At 36.4% G+C, this 27202-nt stretch overlaps 2 protein-coding genes across 4 annotated transcripts in view; one reads left to right on the top strand and one right to left on the bottom strand.

The window, feature by feature from the left end:
• GLDC (glycine decarboxylase) overlaps positions 1-11128 on the top strand; it is a gene marked incomplete at its 5' end in the record, with an annotated part of 44169 nt that extends 33041 nt beyond the window's left edge. The window contains 8 exons of the mRNA XM_082782823.1: positions 423-572; positions 1051-1163; positions 1811-1952; positions 2978-3089; positions 4105-4200; positions 5363-5535; positions 6297-6377; positions 7444-11128. Of these exons, the coding sequence (XP_082638949.1) occupies positions 423-572; positions 1051-1163; positions 1811-1952; positions 2978-3089; positions 4105-4200; positions 5363-5535; positions 6297-6377; positions 7444-7587 (1011 nt within the window). The 3' untranslated portion in view covers positions 7588-11128. The remainder of the gene's footprint in view (positions 1-422; positions 573-1050; positions 1164-1810; positions 1953-2977; positions 3090-4104; positions 4201-5362; positions 5536-6296; positions 6378-7443) is intronic.
• Positions 10991-27202, bottom strand: part of UHRF2 (ubiquitin like with PHD and ring finger domains 2) — an 85166-nt gene continuing 68954 nt past the window's right edge. The window contains exons 9-16 of one of the 3 annotated variants that reach the window (XM_082782517.1): positions 26604-26708; positions 19369-19475; positions 17331-17493; positions 16669-16806; positions 15765-15888; positions 15209-15372; positions 12531-12629; positions 10991-11630 (exon numbers count right to left, since the gene is read on the bottom strand). In XM_082782517.1, the coding sequence (XP_082638643.1) occupies positions 11484-11630; positions 12531-12629; positions 15209-15372; positions 15765-15888; positions 16669-16806; positions 17331-17493; positions 19369-19475; positions 26604-26708 (1047 nt within the window). In that variant the 3' untranslated portion in view covers positions 10991-11483. The remainder of the gene's footprint in view (positions 11631-12530; positions 12630-15208; positions 15373-15764; positions 15889-16668; positions 16807-17330; positions 17494-19368; positions 19476-26603; positions 26709-27202) is intronic. The other 2 variants (XM_082782518.1, XM_082782519.1) reach the window with 2 other exon arrangements.

The raw sequence follows: 27202 nt of genomic DNA, 5'->3' as shown, positions 1-27202 counted from the left end.
AGCAGGACACACTTCTGAAAATACATATTTGAGCAGGCTTTTATGGTAGTAGTGAAACTGCATTGCTGAAAGTAGGGGGATGGTCTTTGAATCACATTACCTTGAAGGGTAAGCGTTTCACCTGGCCTGTTTTAAGGTCTCTGAGGAGTGGCTATTTTGTCTTTTCATATCATGCCTTATTCCACAGTTTAAGATTCTGATCTGTTAAGAAAATACTGTTTCTGGATTGGTATTGCTGAAGAAAAGAGGCTAGTATCTTTTGCTGTTTATAAATGACTTAGGCTGCCTGCTAACAGATGTGCATCTCACCCAGAAAGCACCTGATGACATTAGTTACATGCTTTTTTAAAGGTCTTGTCTTGAAGAAGCCTTATGAGCCTCACTGAAATGACCTTTTACTTTGTCTCCCTCTGTGCCTCCAGGTGGACAAACACAAAGAGAACCTGGCAGCCATCATGATCACGTACCCTTCCACCAATGGTGTGTTTGAGGAGGAGATTGGGGATGTATGTGAGCTGATTCACAAAAATGGAGGCCAGGTTTACCTGGATGGAGCGAACATGAACGCCCAAGTATGTGATCTCTGCAGATGTGTTACAGTCAGGCATGTACATTCCCTAGAGAGAAAAAAAAAAAAAAAGGCAGCAGTACTCAGTTCAGACCCTAACTTTGTTACAAGATAACACAGGGTTTAGGGGGGAGGTGTGGATTCTAAGACCTGTAGTGAAAGCTAGGTGGTGATAGAGCTCTTTTATCTGAGTTTGCCCTGAAGTTTGTTGGAAGTTGTGTGAGTTGTTCAACGGAAGTTGCATAGACTGCCTTTGTGGTAGGCATTCTTCAGATATGAATAAGAAATCCTCATGTAGAAAAAAAGAAAACAACAGTATTAGTACCAATAATTGTTTGTGATGCATCATGTTAAAGGAAAATTAAAAAAAAAAAATGTAACATCTTCTACATCGTAATTTTTTGAATGCAGTAATAGGTCTTACAATGTCAGGGGATCAGTTTGCATGTAAAGAGTATTTTGAGACAGTTTTCCCTTCACAGGTGGGTCTGTGTCGTCCTGGAGATTATGGCTCTGATGTCTCTCACTTAAACCTTCACAAAACCTTTTGCATTCCCCATGGAGGAGGAGGACCTGGAATGGGACCAATTGGAGTGTGAGTATCTCTTCCTTAGCTTTTTCTTTAAAATAAATCAACAAACAAACAAAATCCCTTAGTGAATTTTGGTTGGTAGTTTACTTAAATACAGAGCTGTTAATGTGAGAGGTGTATTGACTGCTGTTTGTATACTTCAGTCCTTCAGTCCTTCTCCAGGTAATCCTGTGCTGATCTCTTGAATGGTGAAGTTCACGTGTATTCCCAAGTCCCGACTTTCATGTTGGCCCTTTAGTATGTATGCTAGACCTTGCTCAGCAATCTATCTTTTGAGTAAATACAGAGATGGTTTGTGGGCTCTGAGGGCTGGCATTGTGTATAGTCCAGAACAATGAATTGGTGGATGAAGAACATTCATCTATCCTAAACTAATTTTGTTCTTAAATATATATATATATATATATTTATTCTTAGTCCTTCAACAAATCATCTTGTTTTGGACAGGCGCATGAGTATCCTGAGGTAGAAGATCACACTCATTTTGCAAACTGTTGTTACCAGTTATACTGCTATACTTTCTGTTGACGAAGTGGTAGACTGAAGTCTGGTGGACTCTGTTTAGGAGGAAGGTGAAGAGAAGCTACTACTGAAAACGTGCAGGAGTGGTAACACACAGTTAAGTTCTAACATCAGTGTGTTTGTTTTAGGAAGAAACATCTGGCTCCCTACTTGCCTACCCATCCTGTCATCAAGATTCAGACTGATAAGGATGCATGTCCTTTGGGTACTGTCAGCGCTGCACCTTGGGGTTCCAGTGCTATATTGCCTATTTCCTGGGTGTATATCAAGGTGTGTAGACTTGTTTTAAGGAGTATCACCTGAACGTCTGTTTGTGTTTCAGCAAGCCTGAGGACCACCATCACTAGAATCATATACACAGGTTTAAGAACAATTCTTATAAGCTGTTTGCACAGACTGCATGGTCACAGGTTATTTAAATCCTTGGAATATCCTTGTTTCCAGTAGAACTGCCTATTGCCATCTGTTGCAATTACTAATGTGACAAGGATTGGCAATAGTGTTATATCCATGCAACCTGCTTAATAATTCTTTCTCTTGGTAATAATTCCTGAGACAAATAGACTCTGAGCATACAAGAAAGCTGAAATCAGGCTTGCCCCTCCACTGTCTCTGATATTAAATTTCTCATGCTTAAAAACTGGTGATTACTATTTTTCCAACTGTCCCATCTAAAGAGACTACCATGAAGGCTGGTTTGGCATAAGTTCAAAATGCAGTATTAAGAAAGCCAAACACAGCTCATTTCCAGTACTTTCCTCTTGCAGTGCCTTAACAGAGAAATAAGCTTGCATCTGTGTTCGTTTGGCTCTGATCTTTGTCAATGCACAGTGTGATCTGTGACATGACAGCAGCAAGCAGAGTTTGGGCTGCTGGGACAGGCTGTTCACACACCACAAACAGCTTTCAGTTGGCTCTCTGGGCACTCTTTCCCTGGGGATAAGGATGGTGGCAGGCAGCATGCAGTTAGAAACCCATTGATGAAATTCGTGAGTTCTGCTCTCTTTTTCTGTTCATTTCAGAGCTGCTCAGTTTGAGGAGAGGTTTGTGTTGTTTGCTTGTTTACTTTCAGCAAATGCTATTAGTCAACAAGCCATGTATACCACTATTTCTCAGAAGTGACACCCAGTGCTTTTCTGTGAGTGTGGTGTGGAAACATACAACAGCAGTGTACTGCCATAAGCGAGCCAGATGCATTGATGTGCTGTTGTGTATCATGTTTGCCAGTACAAGAACACATTTAGGTTGCTTGGGAATGTTTTTAGACCTACTTCTTCATGTTATTCTTCTTTCAGACAATGGGAGCAAAGGGTCTTAAACATGCTTCTGAGGTTGCTATATTAAATGCAAACTACATGGCAAAGAGGCTGGAGAAGCACTACAAAATCCTTTTCAGAGGAGTAAGAGGCAAGTATTGAAACACTTGATTTCTGCCCTGAAGTTGCCTTTTTTCATGATCTTTTATGTAAAAGTTGGCTTGCAGTATGGTTCTTATCTAATGCTGTGTGGCAGCTGTATCTCAGACTTTACCTGATGCAGTTCACGAGGAGGGAAATAACCTGCCACACAGCTTCTGTGGAGCTACCACATTGAAACTGAGAGAACTGGAAGCAGAATAAAAATGCCTATTTGTAATTAGATGAAATGATGACAGAAGGTGGAATAAACTTTGACATCAAATTGTTCTCCTTGAAGTCTAATAGCAAATTAATGAAACAGTAGAATAGGCAGAAGCAACAATATTAGGCCTCCAAATCTCCCATAATCTCTCCAAGTTCCATATAACAATGCAAGAACCCAAGGCAATTTTTGGATGTATGTTTTCCATTGCACACATCTTCTAAGGAAAAAAAAATAATAAATTCTTTCCTCATTTCTATTCCTCGTTCTCCTTTGTGAGGAAGGTGAGAACCTCTTGCCAATGTGAAGTACCTCCAACTAGATCCTGGTTTCCTGCTACAATTCTCCTGTCCCACAGGGAACAATGTTCTTCAGGGTCATGGATTTCAGCATTTAGTCTCTCTATAACAATAATATGGGCTTTTCTCTTACATAATGTGAAACTTATCTTGTACACAGCTAATTTGAGAAATCCTATGACCCAAATGGTGTTGGACCACCGACAAATCCGCTTATTTTTCAGAGTACTTACAAATTATAGGAGCTACTTTTGGCTACCTTTCCCTAGATCTTGCAAAATAGGCTTCTTAAGATTGTATGGGACTTACGGGGCCAGTGTTCAAATACCAGGTTGTGTAGTCCTTACCTGCTAATTTCTCTGATTTGAGTTTTTGCCAAAATGGATATTTTATAATTTGTCTCTTTCATATTCTCCACAAAACCACTAAAAATATACTGCTTGGTAGGTATGCTTGGTTATTCTCCAAGCAAGTAAACATGGTGTATGCTTTTGTGTTTACAGGTTATGTAGCCCATGAATTCATTTTGGATACAAGACCTTTCAAAAAAACAGCAAACATTGAAGCTGTGGATCTTGCTAAGCGACTTCAGGATTATGGTGAGTCAAATATAGATTTTTAAATAACAGCAGCTTAAGTGAGAACTTGCAATATCTGTTCCAAACGTTCTGGTTCTGTGCTTATGGATGGTGTATGGATGGTGTATCTGCCAGAATCATCTCAGGGCATCCTCATATGATGAGAGGCAGCTTAGAGAGCACTAGCATCCACTGAGTTGTAGCAGCTACTTAAGAGCCTGCTGCTACTTCCCCACCTTTGTAAACTGCCCTCCAAATGTGCAATTACATGACTCTGAGACATTGGGCCTAATGGATTGGAGCCAAGAGCTCAATAAGGTTCCAGCATTAAATATCATGGAAACACCAGTGCTTTTGAAGTAGAATAATAGGATTTAAACACTTTTATCCCAGCACAATTTAGGAAGGAGTGTTTCCTTGGACTGGATGCTCCAACGTTGCCTTTTGTACACTTGCTCTGGAGAACTTGATCTGCAGCCTAAACATAAGGCTGCATTTAGTAGTAGTGCACTAAAGGAGTAATGAGAGACCACCACATTTTTTTTTTCCTTGCTTCCCTGAGCATAAATCTATACTAATCTCACTTTGGTATTCAGCCTGTCATAAAAAGGTAAAGGGACAAAACACTTCTACTGAATTAAGCAGCAGGGAATGGAAATAACCCTCGACAGAAGTAATATACTTAATGGCTGAAAACTAACACAATAAAAAGCACAGATTTTAAGAGCATTTCATTATTGGTGTGTAACTTTAAACTACATTGTAAATAACATAAATTATCCTTTGATGTATAAAAATTAAAATACTTGATACTTTGAGGAAAATACTCTTTACTGTGAGGGTGACAGAGCAATGGTACAGGTTGCCCAGAGAGGTTGTGGAGTCTGTGGAGTCTCCTTCTCTGGAGACACTCAAGGCCTGCCTGGATGCCCTCCTGTGCAGTGTGCTGTAGGTGATCCCGCTTGGCGGGGGGCTGGACTAGGTGATCTTCAGAGGTCCCTTCCATTTCCAATCATTCTGTGAGTCTGGGACTAAAATATCTGACTTACCTTTATAGTGAGTACACTACCAATTCACATGTTCACTGCCATAAAGATTATAGAAAGGGCTAAGTGTGTGAATCACTTGCTAGTTAATGCATATGTTAATTCATAATGTCAGTGACTGATTTCTTCTTGTTCAGGTTTTCATGCTCCAACCATGTCCTGGCCAGTTGCAGGCACACTTATGATTGAACCAACAGAGTCTGAAGACAAGGCAGAGCTGGACAGGTTTTGTGATGCAATGATCAGTATTCGACAGGAAATTGCTGAAATAGAGGAGGGCAGGATGGACCCTCAGATTAACCCATTAAAGGTAAGACGATAAAGAAAGCATTAGTATCATCAGCTTAACCTTGGATGCTTACTTGAACCCATTTCAGCCCATTTCCTGGTCTTTCAGTACTGCAGAAAATAATCGCATACAACTAAATACAACATTAACCAGTGTGCAAACTGGATTGAGCATCATGAGGCTGAATGGAATAAGCCTTAAGCATAGTTTGGTGGGGGCAGATGAATACCTCAAAATTTGACTTAGAAAACTTAGCAGTTCTCTGAATTTGAATTTTGATTTTCCCCAGTAAGAAACCCAAACTTTGCTGACACAGCAGAGGATGTTATTAAGGAAGTATATCGTCTATAATTTTGGGGGCCATGTCAAAGTAATGAGGAAGAGGTGCTTATTTATCAGGCATAAGAAGGGAAGTGAAATTACCTTATAACTAACAGTAAAATAAAGAGTGGATGAATTATTTTAGCAACTGTGGTATATAACAGCTTTAGGCTCAAGTTCTGTTCAGCTGTTGTAAATCTGCACTAAATTTTCATGTACTGAGAGGATTTAGTGAAAAGCTAGAAACATATGTAAACTTTGGGTGAAAATATCCAGCTACTGACTTGCTTCCTGTTTTAAATCTTTTTTTTTTTTTCTTTTTTTTTTTTCCGAGATACATTGTGAGGAGAAACTCTAGACAGTAATGTGACTAAGTAGTTATGTGAATTTGAAGGCTTCATACTGATTTGTTCAATTGAATCCAGCAACTTCATGTCTTAAACATGTCTTTCTGCTTGTAGATGTCACCACATACTCTAAACTGTGTCACTTCTTCAAAGTGGGATCGTCCTTATTCCAGAGAAGTGGCAGCATTCCCACTGGTGAGTAAATGATGGAATACTAGTGATGTGGTCATACATTAATTTGCTTTCTGCTCTGCGGTTTTCTGATCCATTGTAGAAGACCTAATTTGGTAAGAATAAAAACTATAGACTTTTCTTTTCAACTGTTACTCTGTTTTTGTGTGTGAGCTCTACAGCAGTTCTATTAGTTTTATTTGCAAGACAAGGAAAATAACTTTAAAAAAAAAATCTCTAATGAAGTTTGAACTTACATTTAAATGCTGAGATTTAGAAATTTTGGATGTTCTTACTGAGAAGTGAGTTAGAACTCTAGTCACTTCAGCCTGGACATTCTGCACCAGACACTCCCAAAACAATCCCACATCATGATGTTCAACGCTCTGCTACAAAGAACTTAGATGAGAGCTTGACAAGCTGCAAGCTCAGCATGGGGCAAGCAACATAAATGTGAGCCAGCTACAAATAAAGGCCAGACTGGAGCTGGACATATCAGATTTCCTCAGAGCATTGCATAAAATTGCTTCCATAACCTTATAAACAGCTAACTAAGCACATGTAACAAACACATGCAACTCCTCTCACCTGAAAGTGAATTGCACCTGCTTTATTGCTAATGAACTGTTTCAAAGAAAAATTATATAACTGTAATTGTGAAGTTGCTAGCTTGCTTTATTTTAATTAACTTTATTTTTCACATATATTAGAACTATATTGAACAACATGGGTCTTGTTAGTCTCCATCACTTTTCTGTGTGTTTTTTTTTTTTTAATCTGTTAACCAATTATTCAAAGCATCATAGTGTTCATTTATTTCATGATAACTGGATAACTGCTTCTTTGCAAGCGTGTGTTAGAGGACATGCATGCACTTTTCTGAAAATGGAAATAGCCTTTTGACTGCTATCTTTATTATACATACATGTTAACTTTAAGGGTTTGAAAATAAATTGGAGTTATTATTTCACTTAAAATTCACTTTTCCAACATTTATCATTTTTAAAACTTCTAGTGTCTACTACATTTATACACATTTGCTTGGCATAAAGATTAAAATATTTTTTTCAACTTCTTGTTCTGCACTTAGCCGTTTGTGAAACCTGAGAGCAAGTTTTGGCCCACAATTGCTCGCATCGATGACATATACGGAGATCAACACCTGGTTTGTACCTGCCCACCAATGGAAGCCTACGAATCTCCCTTCTCTGAACAGAAGAGAGCGTCTTCGTAACACTGCCTCCAGCTGCCTGAGTTTCTGAGTCCATCAGGATGGCCTTCTCCTCCCAGACCTGATAGGGAATTTATATACTGTGTATATTTTGGGTAATCATTGTGTTTGTTAATTGAATCACTGCTCAGTTAAAATGTAAATACAATCAGTACATTAGGTGTAAACAATGTGTGTGTTCCACAGCAGCTGATGTTAAAGTTGCCTTGATTAAGCATTTTGTCTGTTTTGTGCTAAAGTTTTAACAATTAACTTTCAATTTGTGATGTGGCATAGAAAATATTGTTTAAAAAAATTAGAAAAAAAGCAGATGCATAAGGCAATACAATTAAATATTAACTGCAATAGTAATTGTTTATATTTTGTAAAAACTGATGAAGTAGATTGTTTAATTTACTTCACGTATTACCAGTAACATTGCTAATGTTAATATTTCATTACTGTTTTTTTACCTACCAATGTTAGTATTCTAATAAAATTGGTCAGAATTTTAAGTGTCATCATTTTTTGGATTTTGACTTTTTACAGAGTTCTGTTCAACACAGCAGTATAGAACTGATGCTCCTGAAAATTAAGTTTTTATTTGTCAGAGTTGCCACAATGGAAACTGATTCTATCTGAAACAAAATACTGGCAGAGATTAACATTGAGATAAATCTGTGATTTTTCATGGTTAGTTTTACTGAGCAGTAAAAAACTTACTTTTTTTCTGTATCACCTCAATTTTTCCTTGAAGTTCCCTCTGATCCTATCTTATTCCAAAGAAGGCATGGAGCAAGTTACATGTAGCTACTTGTAGCTACTGCTACATGTAATACCATGCTCAATTACAAGGTAGTCAGAATGCAAACCTTAAACGTGGTCATCTTCCAATCTGTTCCCAGCCATATTTATATTAACCTACCTGTCCAGTTACACAGACAGACTGTAAATGTGACAGCAGAAGAGCATACCGGAAAGGAGTGTGGTCTTTGCAGGTACAATTGTGTTTAATGCACGTGAGCTCCTCTGTAGTGACAGGTGCCCTTGGCCACCTGAAGCAGGATTTGGTGAATCAGGAAGCAGGTAATACTCAGAAATAGGGCTGCATGGTTTTGTGCTTAACAGCAGTAACTACTTAACCTCTTCTTCGAGAGGTACGTGCACAGTCATGCCCAGAAGCTTTCTCTGAAGTGGCACAGATGAGCCTAGTGTTTACAGCGCTGCATATAAGTACCGTACTTTTGGGAATTCCCTTTAGGAATTTGGGAGTTGCAACTTACACATTACCTACCTTATGACTTCCATGGGGGGATTAGTTAAACAGAAAAACTGCAGATGACTGGGAATAGGAAAGGCTTTCATTAAAGAAAGGCTGGGCCAGGTATCAGTTTTGATTTGAAAAGGTGCACCTGGCTCTCAAAATGTCTAAATACACAGTGGAGAATATTAGAACTTTCTAATGTAGAATCTACTACTGAAAAGGGCGTTCTTCCATAGCTACTGATAACAGCACTGTGGGGGCTAAAAAGGGGGGTGGAAGGGGGAGGGAAACATCACTAAACTTTGCTTGTGTTATTAGGAAAGGCTTTCTGGGTTGTCAAACTATCTCCACAAAGTCTTCTCAAGCTACTTTAATGTGTGGTAAAGGCACCGTTAAGCTGCCTGATTGTGTCTGTAACTGCAACGTTTAATTTAGAGTGAATTTTTTAAAGAAGTACATACTTGTATTAAGTGGCATACTTTCCACAGTTGACCTTAAACCAACAAATTTGTGGCTAATGGTAGATTAACAATAAACTCAATCACAGTGCAGTCATATAAATCAGAAATAACCACATTTCCTAATAGACAAGATTTACTAAGAGTTCTGCATTAAAATAAGCTTATAAGAGTGGTCTTGTAAACATAAATCAGAGCCATTCACAAAATAAATACTAAAAATTCCACCAACACTCATGTAAGGCTGGGACATGAATTTAAAAAATGTACTTTCCTATGCACAGTTTTGAGAGCTTTCCCTCTCAAAATGGTGCAGAGCTACTATAGATCCAAGTGACCAATTGGTAAAAAAAATGATTGAATGGAAAAGAGGGCATCTTTGCTTATTGAAAAAAATGCAAATGAGCCTTACAGAGGTAAAATGACATCTGTTAATAAAATAAAATGCACTACCATTATGTAAAACAGATGATATTCAACAGGATGTAAGACTGTCTACAGCTCTTTTAAATTGCATGCTTACTATTAATACTAATCCACCTACTGAACAAAGGCTGAATCCTCATTTAAATAAGCACAGAAAAAGCCAAAGAGCTAATTCTTTCACAACTGTTCAGCAACACCTGTTTGGTTCGATTTGGTTTGGTTTTTGATACATTACCAGGGACACTACCAACTTTACGTATGTTGGATGCTACTGAAATCCTAAGGAGACCAGCAGGGTAGGTGAGGAGAGAGAGAAGTTACTTAGAAAGAAATGAATAAGCCACTGAGCTAACATTTGGCCATGGAGAAGACGAATACCACGTGCCTCTGAATGACCAGTTCATTGTGCACGACCTGAGTGCTGAGCAGCTCCCGGCTCCGCTGCCAGCCCTGCAGGGAGGGCTTGCTCCAGCTCTGGGACATGGACTGAAATCCAACTAACATGCTTCCTTCAAAAGCTCAGCAGAGACCAGAGTAGCAACACAACAGCCATTGCTGTAGAGTATGTGTGAGCCCATAAATACAGATGTTGGGTTGTGGTTGTTTTTCTTCTTAATTTAACAATTTTTGCATTGATAAATGAAAGGAATATAAAGCCTTGTGTTTTAAGGAAAAAGAAGCCCACCTAAGGAAAGTACATAGTAATCCAGAAAAAATAAATCTCAAAAAAATATTATGATTTAAGTAAGTGGATAATAGTAAAAACCAAAATTAGCAACTTTTCTGAATCATAAAATATTTAATAAGGTATATTTGGGGGGGATATATTGTATATAAAATTTCAGATCACAATATGAAGCGATTTGAACCCTCTCCAAGCTAGCACTGCCTTCAATGCTGTGTAGATGTATTGCCACTGATACAAGACCTACTAAAAGCATACAGTTTAACTAATACAGAAGTGGCAGTTTTTAATATGAAATATTTTTTACACAACTAGAGTGTCTTGAATACCCTCTTTAAGTGCAAAAAACACAGATCACTTTACACTAATGCAGCAACAATGCATTCATATTGTTCTCATTAGTCATTAGTAGTCAACTTGCATAAGATACAAGAAAAGCACAATGAAGCTCACAAAAATAGACTAAAAATCAGCCTGTTCTTGAAAAAAAAAATACAGCATAATGGAAGAAAAAGACAAAAAAGGATTATGCACACCACAGAATTTGCTGTTCTTTAATCCAGCTGGCTTAAGTGCTGTTTCTGGTTTTTGCTGTTTGTTTTTTTTTTGTGGATTTTTGTTTTGTAGTTGGCTTCTTTTTTTTTTTTTTAATTTTATTTTTTTTTATGTAAATCAAACCACATGGACCAGGCACAACTAATATTCAGGAGGCAGTGTGTAGCTAAAACTTCACTAACTTTTTATCATCCCCATAATTTATCCTCCTCTGTCCTGAGGTAGTTACAAAAAAACAAATCATAAATTAAGCATCAGCTAGGCCAGTAAGAGCTGAGGCTTCTTCTTTTTTTTTCTTTAAAAACTATTTGTTAACTGGCCAAAACTACCCTTGATGTTAAAAGACAGCTGAGAATTAAGAGTTCTCACTACACCAAAAAGATGGCTATGAGGGGAAGAGGGTTAGCTGCTTCAAAATGTGACAATATATTGAGTCCCATCAAGCTGGCTGGTCCACTGTTGAATTCCCCATGTTTATTCTCCTTTACTGTCTATAAAGTCACTGGGAGAAGTTCGGAAGGATCTGAGCACATCATCGTCCTTTGCTGTAACCAGGGAAGAACTGGTCCAATAGGGTCTGCAGTATCTTGTTGGGAACCATGGTGTAGCCCTTCCCCAGGTCATAGCGGCAGGCAGGGCAAGTGAAGACCTCAGCTCTGAAGGAACGCTGTAAACAACTCTAGGACATAAAAAAGATTGGGAAGTAAATTGTGAGAACTTCATTTTATACTGACAGCTTAACCAGCAAAAACTAAGAAATTACTATAAACCAAAGACACAATTTTCTGTACTTCCAGTAAAAAGAAAAAAAAAAAAAAAAAAGGAAGTCATTACCAAGCCCTGTGGGGCATATTTTTGCCTATGTGACTAAAATGACCTAACAAAAGAACTCTGCTCAGGACTGGGATGTGAAACGTTGAGTCTGGGAGGAATTAAAAAACATCACTGCTGAGATTTCCATTAATGCCTTCCTGTGAAGCAGAGCTACATTTGCAGCTTCTTTCTAGCATCCCTGTTAGAATGCAACAGTACTCCAGACCTTCATGTCAAGCTGAAGGTGAATTAACAGGTATATTGTTTAAGTAACAGCATCCATCTATTCACCTCACCTGACAAGACTCAGTTAAACCTTACAGACACATTTAGAGTAATATGGTAATTTGTAATGAACCCAAATAATTTTCTTGTATTTACCCTCTACTGTTTCAACAACTCTTCATTAAAGTGTTACACATTTTTAAGATCTGTTTTTATCCCTTAACTATGAAAAATTAAATTATTGTTTCCATACCAACATTTGGCTCAAGTAATTTCCTAACATAACTCCACTGAACATAATGGAATGACAGCAATCATAAACTTGACTCATTATGTCTATCAGGATTTATACTAAGCACAGTTACACTCTTTATTACGTAAAATTAAGATTACGCAGCAATCACTGAAGGCAAACTCATTGCAAGTTATTGCTCAGAATGCTAGGCAATAATTATCAACTTTCTAAAATACATTTTGGCTCTAGTGACTGCTGTCTCAGAGCCAAGAAAACAGCCCAGAGCATGACCGAATTTATTCTTACTTTACAGACGTTGTGGAGGCACTCTGTTGTCACTGGCTGGTAAACCAGCTCCTGGCAGCAGACACACATAAAGGATTGTTCCAGTTTCTTCAAAAAATTCTAGTGTAGGGCAAAGGACAAAAAAGACATACTATTAAGAGGCACACCAAAAAATATGCAAAGTATTTATATTTTAACTAAATTTATTATTTACAAAACTACATTGCCCAGCTTCTGTAATTACTACATACATGTAAATTATTAATGAACTTGTGTATGAAATTCACATTCAACACTCAGACCTAAGCCGAGAAGGTGATAAAATCAGTTGGCCTCTGAAAAAGTGTCAAATGCATAGATTAACTGATGAGACACTTGTGTAATGAGCTAGTCTTTTACCAAACTCGCTTAACAAAATGTAAAAATATTACAAAAGTGGTTTAAGTTGCCAAACTCAATCTATAAAGTGGTTAGACAGTTGCTTTGCTTTGCAAAGAAATTGCTTATGCTGGAACTCCTCTAGTGTATTCTTCAAGACTTGGTCGTTACATTTCCTTCCAGAGCCAACCAGCACTAAGACAATATTGATAAGATCCAGGCATTTTCTCTCGATGCTATTATCTATGCCTATATTCTGATCACATTTATTACACGTCTACTTACAGTCTCTTCCTTCATTTCATCAGGATTGAACCACGTTTTCTCTAATACTATTCATTGAAAGGTGCAGTTTTAGTAAATGACACTTTTTACATAAAGATTGATGAACTTCCAAAAGTTCTTAAATCCTCCAAATCCAAGAGTGTGGCACTCATCAGGAAGCAGGTCCATAACCATTTAATTTCCCTGCTCTCCCACAATCCAGAGAACTAATGTTTGAAAAATTATTTCCTTGAGTATGAATATTATAAAGAAAATGAAACGTATTGGAGAGTTCCTCAAACCTGATTCTTAGCATAGGTGAGAGCATTTAGTAGTAGTGTTTATTAACTGTTGCTAGAATTTTGCTTGTCTCTGAAATGCTGCAGAATGATCTCTGCTGCTGTGCCAAGGGAGAAGAAAACTGCTTCACATTACTCTTACTCAGAATGTCACCTCTGCCTGTGCCTATGGATTACAGCTAGCTGAACAGCCTCTTTTGTCCTCCCTCCGAATTCTCTGCAGTCTGTAAAACAACTTCCCTGGTTTTTAAATCTTCTCAGAGTACCTCTGAGGAATCTCATAATACATTTGTATCAGGTGTTTTACACATACAAGCATCTTTATCTCTGACACATCAGAGATCTCCAAATACCTCAAGCATAAAGATTTGAGTATAGAAAAATGGTACCTGTATAGCTAAAATATGGTTCTTTGCAATAACTTAAAAAATCTTTAACAATTTATTTAGTTAAAATGGGAATATAGTTTTTTCAACCAGAAAGTTTTACATTGTCATAGCAGCTACCCATTCCTACAGTATTTCCTTTAGTAGCAAACAAATGAAACTCTTACCAAAATGTTGGTTAGGAACCTGTAGAAAAATGACTTTTCAGTAACTCAACTGCTTTTAAATTATTGTTTTCTCTTTTTCAGAAACATATATCTCTCTTGCTTATGTACAACTTTGGGCTGAAATTCTTTCTAATGATTGCAGACACTGGATTGAACAAAGACAAATGCTTGTATCTTTCCAATGTTGGTTCATACACAAAGGTACAGCATTACTTTGCATTATAGCAAAACCATTGAAGTGAAAGAACAGGGAGCTATATTTAGATGTTTTTTTTTGTTTGTTTGTTTGTTTGTTTTTTCTGTTAGAGAAGCACAATAAATAGACAGTGGTAATTCTCAGATAAAATAGATATGTATATTCATATTAGACATTAATTTTCCAGCCAATGGTTTGTTTTTCACTGAAAAACATTTTCGTTGATACAGGGTTTTATAAAGTTACTTTAAATTCGTAGTGTTTTGATTTCTTCTGCAAAACAGCTAAAGTAACTATGAACTTCACATTGGTAAGACTACTTATCACTGAAGGATATAGAATTTCAGGAGATATACCTTCTGTGGACTTTTTTTTTATATTAGTATCTATAGTTTCTTCAATCTTGAGCTACTTTTGCTATTCTCTTGACATTTGGGAGAGCAAAGTATTTTCACTCTTACGGAAGGTTCCTTCTCTAAAGACCGGAATATTCTTGATTTGGATTAGAATATTAAATTCCGTATCTAAGCTTGAAAATGACCGTACTTTTGTCTCCTTAAACAAAGAAAGCAAGCTATATATTCTGCCATAAAATTATTTTCCGTCAAAACAAAAAATGGTGTCTAGAACCATCTTTCTTCATGCCTGATTTCTCACATCAGTAAAGCACAAAAAATATATTTTCATTTCAGAGAAAACATGCTCCCTTCAAAAAGGAATATACAAGCACTTTTAATGCTTTTTGAGTAAGACAAGATCTCTACTATGTCAATGTCAATGTAGTCATCACCAGCAAACCCTAAAAGGATTTGCTATGGGATTGCTATTGCTATAAAAAGGATTATTTTCTTTAATTCAAAGCTTTACAAATAAAAGTAATGCTAGAAACAGTATGTATTCAGCAAAAGTACAAGTAAATTATGTTTTAAGAGAGACTGAAGATTTCTCCTAACACTTAAAGGAAAGTAAAATAAAGAAAGTGAAAAATTTAAGCATGCAGCAAACATACTGGTCCTTCCTTAAGAGAAGCAAGTACTTCATCCCACAGTTTCTGGTTCATACAATCTTCTCTAATCAGCCATTGCTGTTCTTGGGTCAATTGGAAAGCTTCTCCTTTCCCTCCATCTCCCATTCTCATGGCTTTAGGTGTATTTGTAGGTTCCTCTATACCTGCTTAAGATTATGACCATCAGACACAGTAATACCAGAGTGTTAGTCTAAGCTAATATAAGGGGAAGGCAAAACTGTTTCTAGAAGGGACTACATGGACTACACCCAAAAAATGCGGCAATCAAATCCCTACTCCAACTCACTTCAGCTCAGCATTACTCTGGAATGCACAGAAGACTGTTCATTTTTCTACTGAGCTTAAATAAAAAACCCCTAAGTGTAGTAAAAAAATTCATAAGATCCCTAGGCTACTACTGTATCACAGAACATGTGCTTAACGATTTACACTGGTACTCCAAATAGCTTCCTGTTTCTGCGAAGTTTTCATGTTGTTGGCTTACTAAACATAACAAGACAGACTTTGCTGATGAATGCTAAAAAGTAAAAAGAAATACCATCGTCAATTGTCCTTTTCTGGTTTCCATTACTCTGGCTGGTTGGCTCCTGTTTCACAGTTTGCTTTTTAACCTTATCTTTCTTCTCCTTACTAGCCATGGCTTCCAAATAACCTTCTGGATACTAAAATAAAAAGCATAGATTTAAAACAAAACCCAGCAGAATACAGGAATTTCCAAATATGAGCAAGACTAATTTCTACAAGACTCTGAAACCCTATGACTACATATTGGAATAATTACAAAATAATTTTTAAAACCCTACATGATGTAGAAAAGTTTAAAATTACTATCCATATTTGAGAAATTGTAGCCAAGTGAAAGGATCTAATCTAGAGTGAGTTCTGTCAAAATGAAACGGATATCCAAATCCATGCCCTTTCAACTACACAAAGTTTCCTGCAAAGGCAAAGTTGAAGATGATGGTATATAGTATGATAAACTATTGCCTTGCTGAGAAAAGAAATACTGTGTTAATTCTTTCCATCTTTCATGGATTCTGCAATGCCTGAGTCCTCCTGGCTCAGTTTTCTTTTGTGCCTGAAACACATTATCTGTACAAACTCTTCAGTCGCACATAGAGAAAAGCACATAAAAATGAACACTTTTTTGATTTCTCAGATACATTGTTCAAACTGGATTCAAACTCTTAATTTTCTAATATACACATGCAAAGTAATTCACTGCTAAGACAGAAAGCATCACCTACTATTCCTTCTGCTTTGTCAGTTTTTTAAAGATCTTTCCAGTTTACTGGTAATTTTTTTATTTTTATTTTTTGTATATGATCCTACCCCAGTGAAGTACAGGAAAAATGGGGCTTTAATTTAACTGATTTCCATTTTTGGATTGCATTTACTTGAACTGATAAAAAAATTCCTGCTCTGCCAGCCTTGATTCGAACCTGTACACTCAGACCCAGTTTCTTTGACCGTTCCATTCCTTCTGAAGTCCAAGGTGCAGGCTCAACGTCATCTCTCCTCAGAAGATAGCGCCAAACTAAAAATCCACATTTTCCAATTTCTGGCCAATATTTCACCACCTACAGAAAAATATAGAATTACTGTCATTACAAGTGAAACACATATATAGAGTCATACTTTAATTGTTCAAGAAGAAATCAGAATGCTAAGTCACATGTTGTTATAAAGTGGCCTTTCCATTACCTGTAAAAGTTGTGTGGTTTTGTTTTTTTTTTTTAATATAAATATAGTGTTCTTTATTTCAGATGTTGAGAAGTCATCAAACGTTCAAAAGCTAGAGCACAGTTGGAAGGTGTGAGGAAATTAGTTGATTTCCAGTGATGAATATCATTCAGTAAGCACACGTAAGTAGCTTACGTGTTCAACTTTATATATCCTATTATTGGACTACGTTCTATTATCACTGCTCTGACTAATTTCATTTCAGTTCTTTGTGGAATGAACTAAGACTAAAATGCTATCATGGAGAAAAAAGAATTCTTTCTTTTAAGCAATAACAAAGAATTTACAATGCAACACACACAAGACTTTTTAAAACAGCTTTAGAAAAATGTTATGTTGTACACAGTAGAAATCAAAGTACCTTGTAAATGCCATCATATCTGTTGCCTTCCTCTGGGGCATATTTGCTGATCCGCCGTCCTTTTGAACTACGTACAACTCTGACTGGCTTACCAGCTCTCCAATTCTTAGACTCTGCTCCATTTTTATCATCCAAGGGGGCATCACAGTTAAGTGCCAATGCCCTAAAGACAGATTTAAAACATTCATAAAACAGATTGCTTTGTACAACATATTTTTGAGAATTAATGTTATTACATCATGTCTACTGCCCATATCGAATTACATTTTGTAGTATTATAGAATTACATATTTGTAGTATTGATAGTATTGAGGGGGTTAAAAAAATACAACAAAAGGAAAATGTTTTCTATCACTCCCCACTAACAGAAGATTTTTAGACTTTTTAAGTGCATACACAGAAGTAATGAATGCAAGAAAAAATGTTATACAGAAAAAGTACATAGTAACCGTCCAAAAATCTCTAAGTAACTGAAGTCTCTCCCGTAATACATAAAATGCCTCAGAGTAGGAGTTAAATAATAATAGATAACTCACAGACAAGCAAACCTTTTTATCCTATATGAAGACTCTCTTCTAGAAACCCAGAGAAAAGTAGTAAGAATGTCCACACCTACCAGACCAAACAGCTGCAACAAACAGTATAGTATCTCTGCTATCATCGTCTGATTTAACCACGGATTGAAAAGCCTTCAGAATCAGACTCAAATCAAACCACATATCTCAGAACAGAAGAAATAATGTGGTTCATAAACAGTAACGGTACAAATATACATGTAAAATCCACATTGTAAAGAATGGTGTGAGACAGGGATACAATGAATATTGCAAAAAAAAAAAATCATAGATAGATAGATAAATAAAAGGAGAAATATTTGGACAAGCACAAAAACAATTCTGGTCCTACTACATAGAGTCATATCAATCTTCTGCACCAAAGTGCTTGAGAACTTTTATCAAAATCATTAATGGAGAGCAGCACCTTACTATACTCTGTAAATATAGCATGGAGTGTACTGCTGCAAAGCTACAAGACAAGATTTGCCTGTGGATATATCATTTCCTAAAAGCAGAAACATGCTGACACTAAGAAGCACAGCTCTTAATTCTATTTTGAAAAGGATGTTGCTCTATTCACTGAAAATGTTTGCTGATCTATTGCTTAAACCTTCCATCTTCCCTCCTTGTTCTTGTTCACATCACGTTCTCCCTCTCTCTCTCTCTTTCTCCCTTGCTCCCTCCTTTCCTCCCTCCCTTCCTCCCTCCCTTCCTCCTTTTCTCAGCATCCAAGCCAGGCTTTTCCTCTCTCTCCTTTAAACACCACCAAAAAGCTGAAAGAATCTCTCTCCATTCTACTTGACAGCAGTACATCAGATGTAAAAGGAGGCCTAGCAAACAAAAGGTCTCAGTCAATCTTTGCACTCCACAGTTGTTATGTGGTCAGTTACGTACCAGACATTATGTTCTTAGAAATAAAAAAGGATGGAGAAGTCTGTTCAAGCAGTGTTTTTAAAGCACACAAAAATAGTGGAAGTATATGTCTAATCTTTTCGGACATAAATGTTCTTTTTCAGATGCCTGTGTTTTTAATAAAGCAACACTGTAGTTCATTGTTTTTCATGCAGAGCTATCGTGGAAGAAAGGACTGTCAAACTATGAAGGATTTCTTCTATCGGGGAACATTCTTTCTTAACACTAACTTTCATACTTAATTAACCATTTAATGTGAAACTTAGAAAAAAATACATCAGCCTGAGACAGTCACCTGGAATAGAAAAGTTCCACCCAAAAGCGTTGACAAACTTCTCACTAACTTAGACCAGAGTCCCTTGAAGGAAACTGTAGGACAATTTCAACCACTGACAAGGCTAAAACGTAATGCTTCATAAAATGCCTCGTTGCAGCAAGAGGAACCACCATTTACAAAAGTAGCATGTACAAGCGAGAATGAATTTTGCAAAATGTTAATTTTAAATTAAAGAATTATAACACAGCTTTTTGTTTTTGGAATACTTTTCTATTTTATCCAAAAAACTTACCTATTCATGTGTGTTAATGTCTGATCAAATGAATGTTCTCCAATCCTTTTATTGCCAGAAAGATCTCTACCTCCACTCCCAGTGTAAGTGAATTCATCTCCTCGATCCTGTGCAAGAAGATTATCCCTGTTTTTAACACTCCAAATCAAAGCAATTATATATATATATGTATATATAAGGGCAATTTAACTTGCTGTACATACTCAGACAAAAAATATAGTCCAAAATATGGGAAGTCATGTTTTCTATTTCAGTATCATTGTCCTACAATAGTTGTGCCAGCACAAAGTTACTGGTCTAGATATAACATTCACCAGAAAATCCCTATTAAAAATATTGTCTGCCTTTAAAATTAAAATTGGACTTTTACAACTTTTTAAAAAATTACCTTTAAAAACAAACTATTTCTTAGAGAATAAGTAGTGTAGCTCTTGCTAGAGCTTTGTTTTCCATAACAAAGATAATCATTATAGAATAAATAACTTGTAGAGTCATAAATAGCTTTGAGAGATCATTTCAGTTTGTACAAGGGGCTGAGTGATAGTAAGTCAGAGTCATGTGTGCTTAAATACAAGGCAGGTACTTTAAGATAATAGCTCCAGCTACTCCGAACTAGTAAGAGCTTAAACTCATTAAGATTCACATTTTAAGCTGATGCAACTATGTAGTATATTTTCTACATAGAATTGTATTTACACTGAAGGAAGGTTGATGAAATCTTTTGCCATATACCAAAAGAACAATCAAAAGCTACATACACATAAGTAAAGTCAGTATTACTATTTTCTTTAGGAAGTGTATCACAGAAATTCATATTACTCCTAGTAAATTCAAGACCATCTAGAAAAAAAAAATACTTAAAATGGTATTTCTTTGGAGATGCAAATTTTGTACAAATCATGAAGCAATAGTATAATAGTAAATAATAGGAAAGTAAAGTTTATATGCTTTTTTTTTTTTTACAATACAATTCTGAACATACTTGTATGCAGTAGTAAAATTCAGTCAATTTCTTACCACTATTAAAAGTCTGACATTATTAAGGATCCATTGCAAGACTGTTACAGATATTTCATGACTGACAACAGCAGAAAAAGAGAAAGTTAGAAAGAGAAATGTTGGTTGTACAAGGCCATAAATTAATTATAGAAATGATTTTATCTTATTCAGTGTAGGGAAAACCCAACAGAAATTCAGCTGCTGTATTAGAGTGTTTCTCTCTCAAGATTCCTCTATACATAATAACAAGCAAGTGCTATGAAGCTGAAAAAAAAATACTCAAAACCTAACAAAGACATCGTATAAACAGTCTACTTATCCGTGCTTAATGAATCTCCAAAAAAATAACAGAACTGTGTTGTATAAGGACAATATATGAAACAGTTTCCAAAAAATGAAAGACTGAAAAGGCAAGAACCATTTATCAAGAAAGGACAGAAAAAATTCTATAAAGTCAGGTATCAGAGAATTGAGCTATGTGTTTTGTTTTCTGTTTTTTTTTTTTTTTTTTTTTTTCAATGACTGCTAATAACACCATGGCAAACAAAACGTGGAAATAACACAAGGCTGATTGGGATAGCAATAATATGAATTGGGATGAAGTTGCTTGATGAATCCAGCCCATTCAAATAGCTTATATTTTAATACTGAATAAGAAGCTTGTGCAAACTTGAGAAAAACAATGATGTATCAGGCAAAGATTCTGCAAGCAGAATTGGAATGTTACTTTCATCTTTCTTTCATTTAAATACATACTTAATATCAAAAGAATTCATTTTTATTAGTGTTCATGTAAAAAATCGACAAAGTCCTGCAAGAAACTCACAGCTTGACACAATGGAAAAAAAATAAATTATGCTGATGCTTCAAAACGTTATGAAGGCTATAGACTGATGGTACTCTATATATTATATGAATATAACTAACATCTCATTGAAAACGTATGAATTTGAGTAAGAAAGTATCTCAGCATGTTAGGCATTCACAAACAGAAAATAAGGCCTGCATCCTTGACCTACTTATCTCTTATCACAGAATCACAGAATTGTCTAGGTTAGAAGAAACCTCAAGATCACTGAGTCCAACCTCTGACCTAACACTAACAAGTCCTCCACTAAACCATATCCCTAAGCTCTACATCTAAACGTCTTTTAAAGACTTCCAGGGATGGTGACTCTACCACTTCCCTGGGCAGCCTGTTCCAATGCGTGGCAACCCTCTCGGTAAAGAAGTTCTTCCTAACATCCAACCTAAAACTCCCCAGGAGCAACTTAAGCCCATTCCCCCTCGTCCTGTCACCAGGCACATGGGAGAACAGACCAACCCCCACCTCGCTACAGCCTCCTTTATTGTACCTATAGAGAGCCATAAGGTCACCCCTGAGCCTCCTTTTCTCCAGGCTGAACAACCTCAGCTTGCTCAGCCCCTCCTCGTAGGACTTGTTCTCCAGACCCCTCACAAGCTTCATTGCCCTTCTCTGGACTTGCTTGAGCACCTCCATGTCCTTCTTGTAGCAAGGGGCCCAAAACTGAACACTGAGGCCTCACCAGAGCCGAGTACAGGGGGACAATCACTTCCCTAGCCCTGCTGGCCACACTGCTTCTTAAGCAAGCCAGGATGCTGTTGGCCTTCTTGGCCACCTGAGCACACTGCTGGCTCATATTCAGCCAACTATCCACCAGTACTCCCAGGTCCTTCTCTGCCAGGCAGCTTTCCAACCACTTATCTCCCAGCCTGTAGCTCTGCTTGGGGTTATTGAGCCCCAGGTGCAGGACCCGGCACTTGGACTTGTTGAACTTCATATAGTTGACCTCAGCCCATCAGTCCAGCCTATCCAGATCCTCCTCGATCATGAACAGAATGTTTCTTGGACAGCATGACATATAAAAAAAAAAAGAGCTAAATGGTGTTTTACTAAGCATTGGCAACATTATTTTCCAGTTTTTTAATCCACTTTAACATCATATCAAATTTTTTCTTCAATGTTTTAGAAACAACTGGATATGCAAAGATTTTCAAATGTACTTTGAAAAAGCACAAATAAGAGTAATATAGATGAAAGTTTCACACACAATCATGAAAGAAGCAGACAAACAGGCAGGTAAGATGACAGTGACAGTCATAGTACCAGCAGTAAGAAAAGACAAAAAGGGACTGGTCTGTAGAACAAAGTAGGGCTTCTCAGGATGTGAAAATGATTCAGATTATAATGCAGGTATAGAGGACACAATGGAATTCAGAAAATGATACAAAAAAGGTATTTTTTGGCATTAGCACTTTGCATGACTGATACCTAATCATACAGAATAAAAAACAAGGTGGACAGAAGGCTGTCACAGAATAGAAGCTGTTGTGAAAATCTGAAACACCGGGAAGAGGTATGTATTAAAGGTAGTCCAACAAATTTTGTCAAGTATTTCCTTAGTGTTAGAGGCAGTAAGAATGGACAAATACCCATTAAGAATGAAAAGAAAGATATTTGGTGGCTATCATATAATGAGATACTCGAACTGTTTCATATTATTTTGGAGTTCCAAGTAGGTTCCAAACCAGCTGGGTCCCGAGATCTTGGAAACACGACAGAATTTGAAAACAGCAAGTTTCATGGCATCAGTCATCAGGTTTTCAGCTACATATTCAACCCAGGTGACAGACAGACTCTCAATGTAATGGCTGTAATGAACTTGTTATGTTGGATTCTCAGTAGTATAAAAAACAGAGCAGTGAATATCTGAAAAGAACTGTTCCCTTGGTAACATAGCACGACAGGATAATTCAGAAAATGTATATAGGACACTACATCTCTTTTGCACCTGGGGTTACACTGGATTCAGGTGATCCAGGCAAGACCCACAATCTCGTTAATAAAGCTGCATATCATATATACATTTCTAGGTAATCTGTTACTCTCAATGGTCTTTTGGATATAAAGCACTGAGTCAAATCTGAAGCTCTTTATTGAGACTTTATTTGGATTTAAAATAATTTAAATATGCAATTCACTACAATACTTGCACTGCATCTTTGCCACTGATGGAACTGGTTTAGTGCTTTCAGAGTGCAATGAACACCAAGTGGAGTTTCTGAAATGCTACATCCTCATGAGAAGGTTTGGGAGAATCCAGTGGACTAAACAGCATTTATTTGTTACTGGATTATTTCAAGAAAGGGGAACAACAGCTGTACTAACATATTGGGACTGATTACCCAAACACAACAGTAGCATAAAGACACATATCATTCGAAATGGACAATGAACGTTTTCATGAAGTAGTCTTTAAATGCTACACCACAGGCACTGAATGATTTTAGTATAAATAAACCAACAAACCTAAGAAACAAGTGTATTTGCCCAGGGTCCCTTCCAAGTCATTAGAGAGGCTACTTTTTTTTATACTTCCAGATTATTTTACCAGATGATGCAAATGATCACAGTAGATACTATTCTCTAACAGATACTGAATCTCACTTCCAAGATTTCACTTACAGTCCTATATGCAAAACCACTTAAAGAAGAAGAAATAATTCTTCAGATTAAACTAAGGATACCACTCAAATAATTTACAACACTACATCAATCCAGGAGAAACATGGATCTTGAAACTTTTGAAAAGAATAAATAAACAGCAGTTTTAAATCTGACTCAAAAAAACAATGACACAAGCTTGGAAGAAGACAATTTTTAAACACAAAAGTGAATCTTCTGCTATTTGATTTGATGAACAAGCAAGTCAAAATATTTTTATCATGAACACTATGATTGCACAATCATTGTTAATGTTGAATATCCAGTGTCTAAATGTTAGCCTATTCTGAAATACTTCTTAGATTTCAAATTCATGAAGAAATCTCACAATTTCTTCAGCTAATGTTCCCATTACAGTTACTAGCAAGAACATGATTAGCAATATTAATATATTCAAGACTCTAAAGCTAACTATTGTAGGACTGTATCTTAAATAGTTAACCCACATAATTTGTCACTAAAATCCAAGATTAAGCATTTATAAGAGAGAGAACAATATGCAAACATTTTACAGGCATGTAACTAAAAATAAGGCTAAGCTTCACATGCAAAAGAATTTCACACACTTCTTATTTCATAACCCATGACTTCTAATTCTTGAGGGCAGATCCTTCACTGACAGAACTCATTGTTACTGAGCACTCAGAATGTCACAACTTGAGCAAAGTTGCAGACAGGTCTGGGTCTGCAGAACCGTAAGTTTCCAAAGACACAGCATAAAAATGTCATTATCTGAAAGCCAGACAATGAGTTCTGTTTCCTATAATATATTTTTGCAATTACTTTACCCCAACAATGAGTTCTGTTTCCTATAATATATTTTTGCAATTACTTTACCCCAACAGTGAACTGCTAATTTAAAGCCACAAGAAGGGCATTAAGATGGCACATTGGCAAAGTGTGTAAATAAAGATTATAACCATGTGGTAAAGATTTCCCAAATGCATGTATTTCTCAGTCTTGTGAAAACTTACACACTATGTCACACTATGTCATACTACTGAAATTCAAGTAAGAGTCACTTCTCTTTTCTTCTCGTACAATAAAGTAACAGACGGTTTTATCTAAATTTTAATGTAAAAGTTTAGTTGGAGGAAAGATATATTATATTTAGGATACTTATTGTACGGAATTTGACTTTTCCCTGGGTATTCTTGTAGGAGTTTAATTTCAAACTTTTTGCACAGAACAGGGGAAATAGAATCAAGCTGGAAAATAAAATTGGCATATGAAAAATGAACTGAAAAAAATCCCAAATTCAAAAAATGCACCTGGAAAAACATTTTTTCCTATTGCATCCTTACTTTAGAGAACTTCAAAAAAGCTGACATTCATATGAATTTTTAGGTATCACCTGCAGTATTTCTCCCCATCTATGCTTCTTCAAAATCATATATGCCACTGAGGCTATGACAGTGCCTAGATGTCTGCAAAATCACATGATCCCAACTTCACTTAGCTAAACAGGAAGAGGCATGCAAAGGATTCAAATAACTTTATTAGATATTATTAATTTAATAATGACAGTAGAAGTAATAAGGGAACACCAGTATCACTACCAAAATGAAGATAGCAGCTAGAAGATCTCATCCCAAGACAGTAGTTGTAACTACTGAGTAACATTGTTCCTAAAAGTTCGGTTCCTAAAGTTCGGGTTAGAGTTGATTCAAAGGACATAGTAATGTACCCCAACACCAAGTACCTCCTCATATGACTTGTTCAACAAAGAGACACAGACATCTTCAGAGACAATACCCTGCAGCTGCAGGTACTGTCAGCAAAGATACATTACATTCTGAGGCTATTTCAGATGCTTATTTCTTTCTCCAGTGCCTTTGTCCTTGTGATTAGCAGCTATGCATGTCGTCAAAAAAAATGGACTGCTTACTGCTTTATCCTTCACCTGATGCATACATGATACAAAATCCCACCTGGTGGAACAGAACTGCAGGAGGGGATGTACCTTGTGTAAACATTATTTGATTGCAGAGAACCAGTAATCTATTCATAAACAAATGTTGATCAGCATCATGAGAAGAAAGTTGGAGGCAGTTAGTTTTATTTAGCAACATAACTGCTTTGGTTGCTCTACTTAGATCTTACATCAAAGTAGATTTTTTTCCAGCAACTTTGGGAATGATAGCACAAGATACTGAGACTTTCCTATGAAATTCTGAAAGCACTTATCAGTAGGAGTGAAGAACCTTCAGAACCTCACAGAATCAAGTAACAGTTACCTTCTATTCTTGCTTCATTAAAACAAACACATTGCATAAACAAACCCAAAGGACGAGGCATTTATCTGACTTGAAAGCAATAAAAATCATGACCAAAGAACATAAAATTACTTGCATATCATTGTCAGATTTTACATAATACTAAATTCTGTTTTAGTATTTTAGTATTATTTACATAATACCAGACTCTCAAAGTATACTGAAAATTTTACTACCCTAAATGATGTAAAATTCAGCTGCAATTTCTTGCTTGAGCATACACATGAGGATAAGCATTCTTTACTAAATATTTGCTTATATATTTCTCTCCAAAATACTAAAAACTATTGGATTTTTTATCAGTGGTAGTTATTTTTTTCACAATTGTATTTGCATAAGCAGTAAGGCTCATATCAACAACAAACATAACCCTCTATCTTTAAAAAGATTAATGTATTAGAACTGCAAAATCATTGCTTGGATAAATGACATACCACTTCATCTTCAAATCCTCCAGCTAATACAAGCGAGTAAGCTCCATCATTACTGCGTCCATGGATTCCACCCACATGTGGTCTGTGAACACCTGCTTCACTCACCTGGTAACAGAAAAAGGACAGTTTCTAACATCTTTTTCAACCAAACAGCTATCTATAAAAACTTTTAACAGTGAACTTTCTGCTTAAAAAATTGTATAGGGGTGTCTGTGTAAACAGTTAATGTACAACTACCATTAAAGGTGAGAATTCAACTTCTTTTTAAGGAAGAAGAGCCAAAATAAGGATATCAAAAAAGGGAAGGACAATGTAGGACAGCTGATACACCAGATGATGTAAATGTACACTTTCTTCTTTGGCAACATTTTCCATGTTTCTTTCCACGAGCAGTATTTAAGACTGTATATATTGCTATACCCCATTTGGTAAAATTTTGTATTTGTTAACTATAGAAGATCACAGTGACCTGTGTAAGGATCACTCTGTCAGGTACCACTAAACTAACATGCTATTAATGATCATAACATGATCAACTCAGAGGAATACTATGGTACAGCCTAATGAAACAGAAGTCACTGCATCAAAGCATAGATCAC

Source organism: Aythya marila (assembly GCF_965140915.1).
Source record: "Aythya marila genome assembly, chromosome: Z".
Classification (NCBI taxonomy): domain Eukaryota; kingdom Metazoa; phylum Chordata; class Aves; order Anseriformes; family Anatidae; genus Aythya; species Aythya marila.
This window is presented reverse-complemented; position numbering and strand designations above follow the sequence as displayed.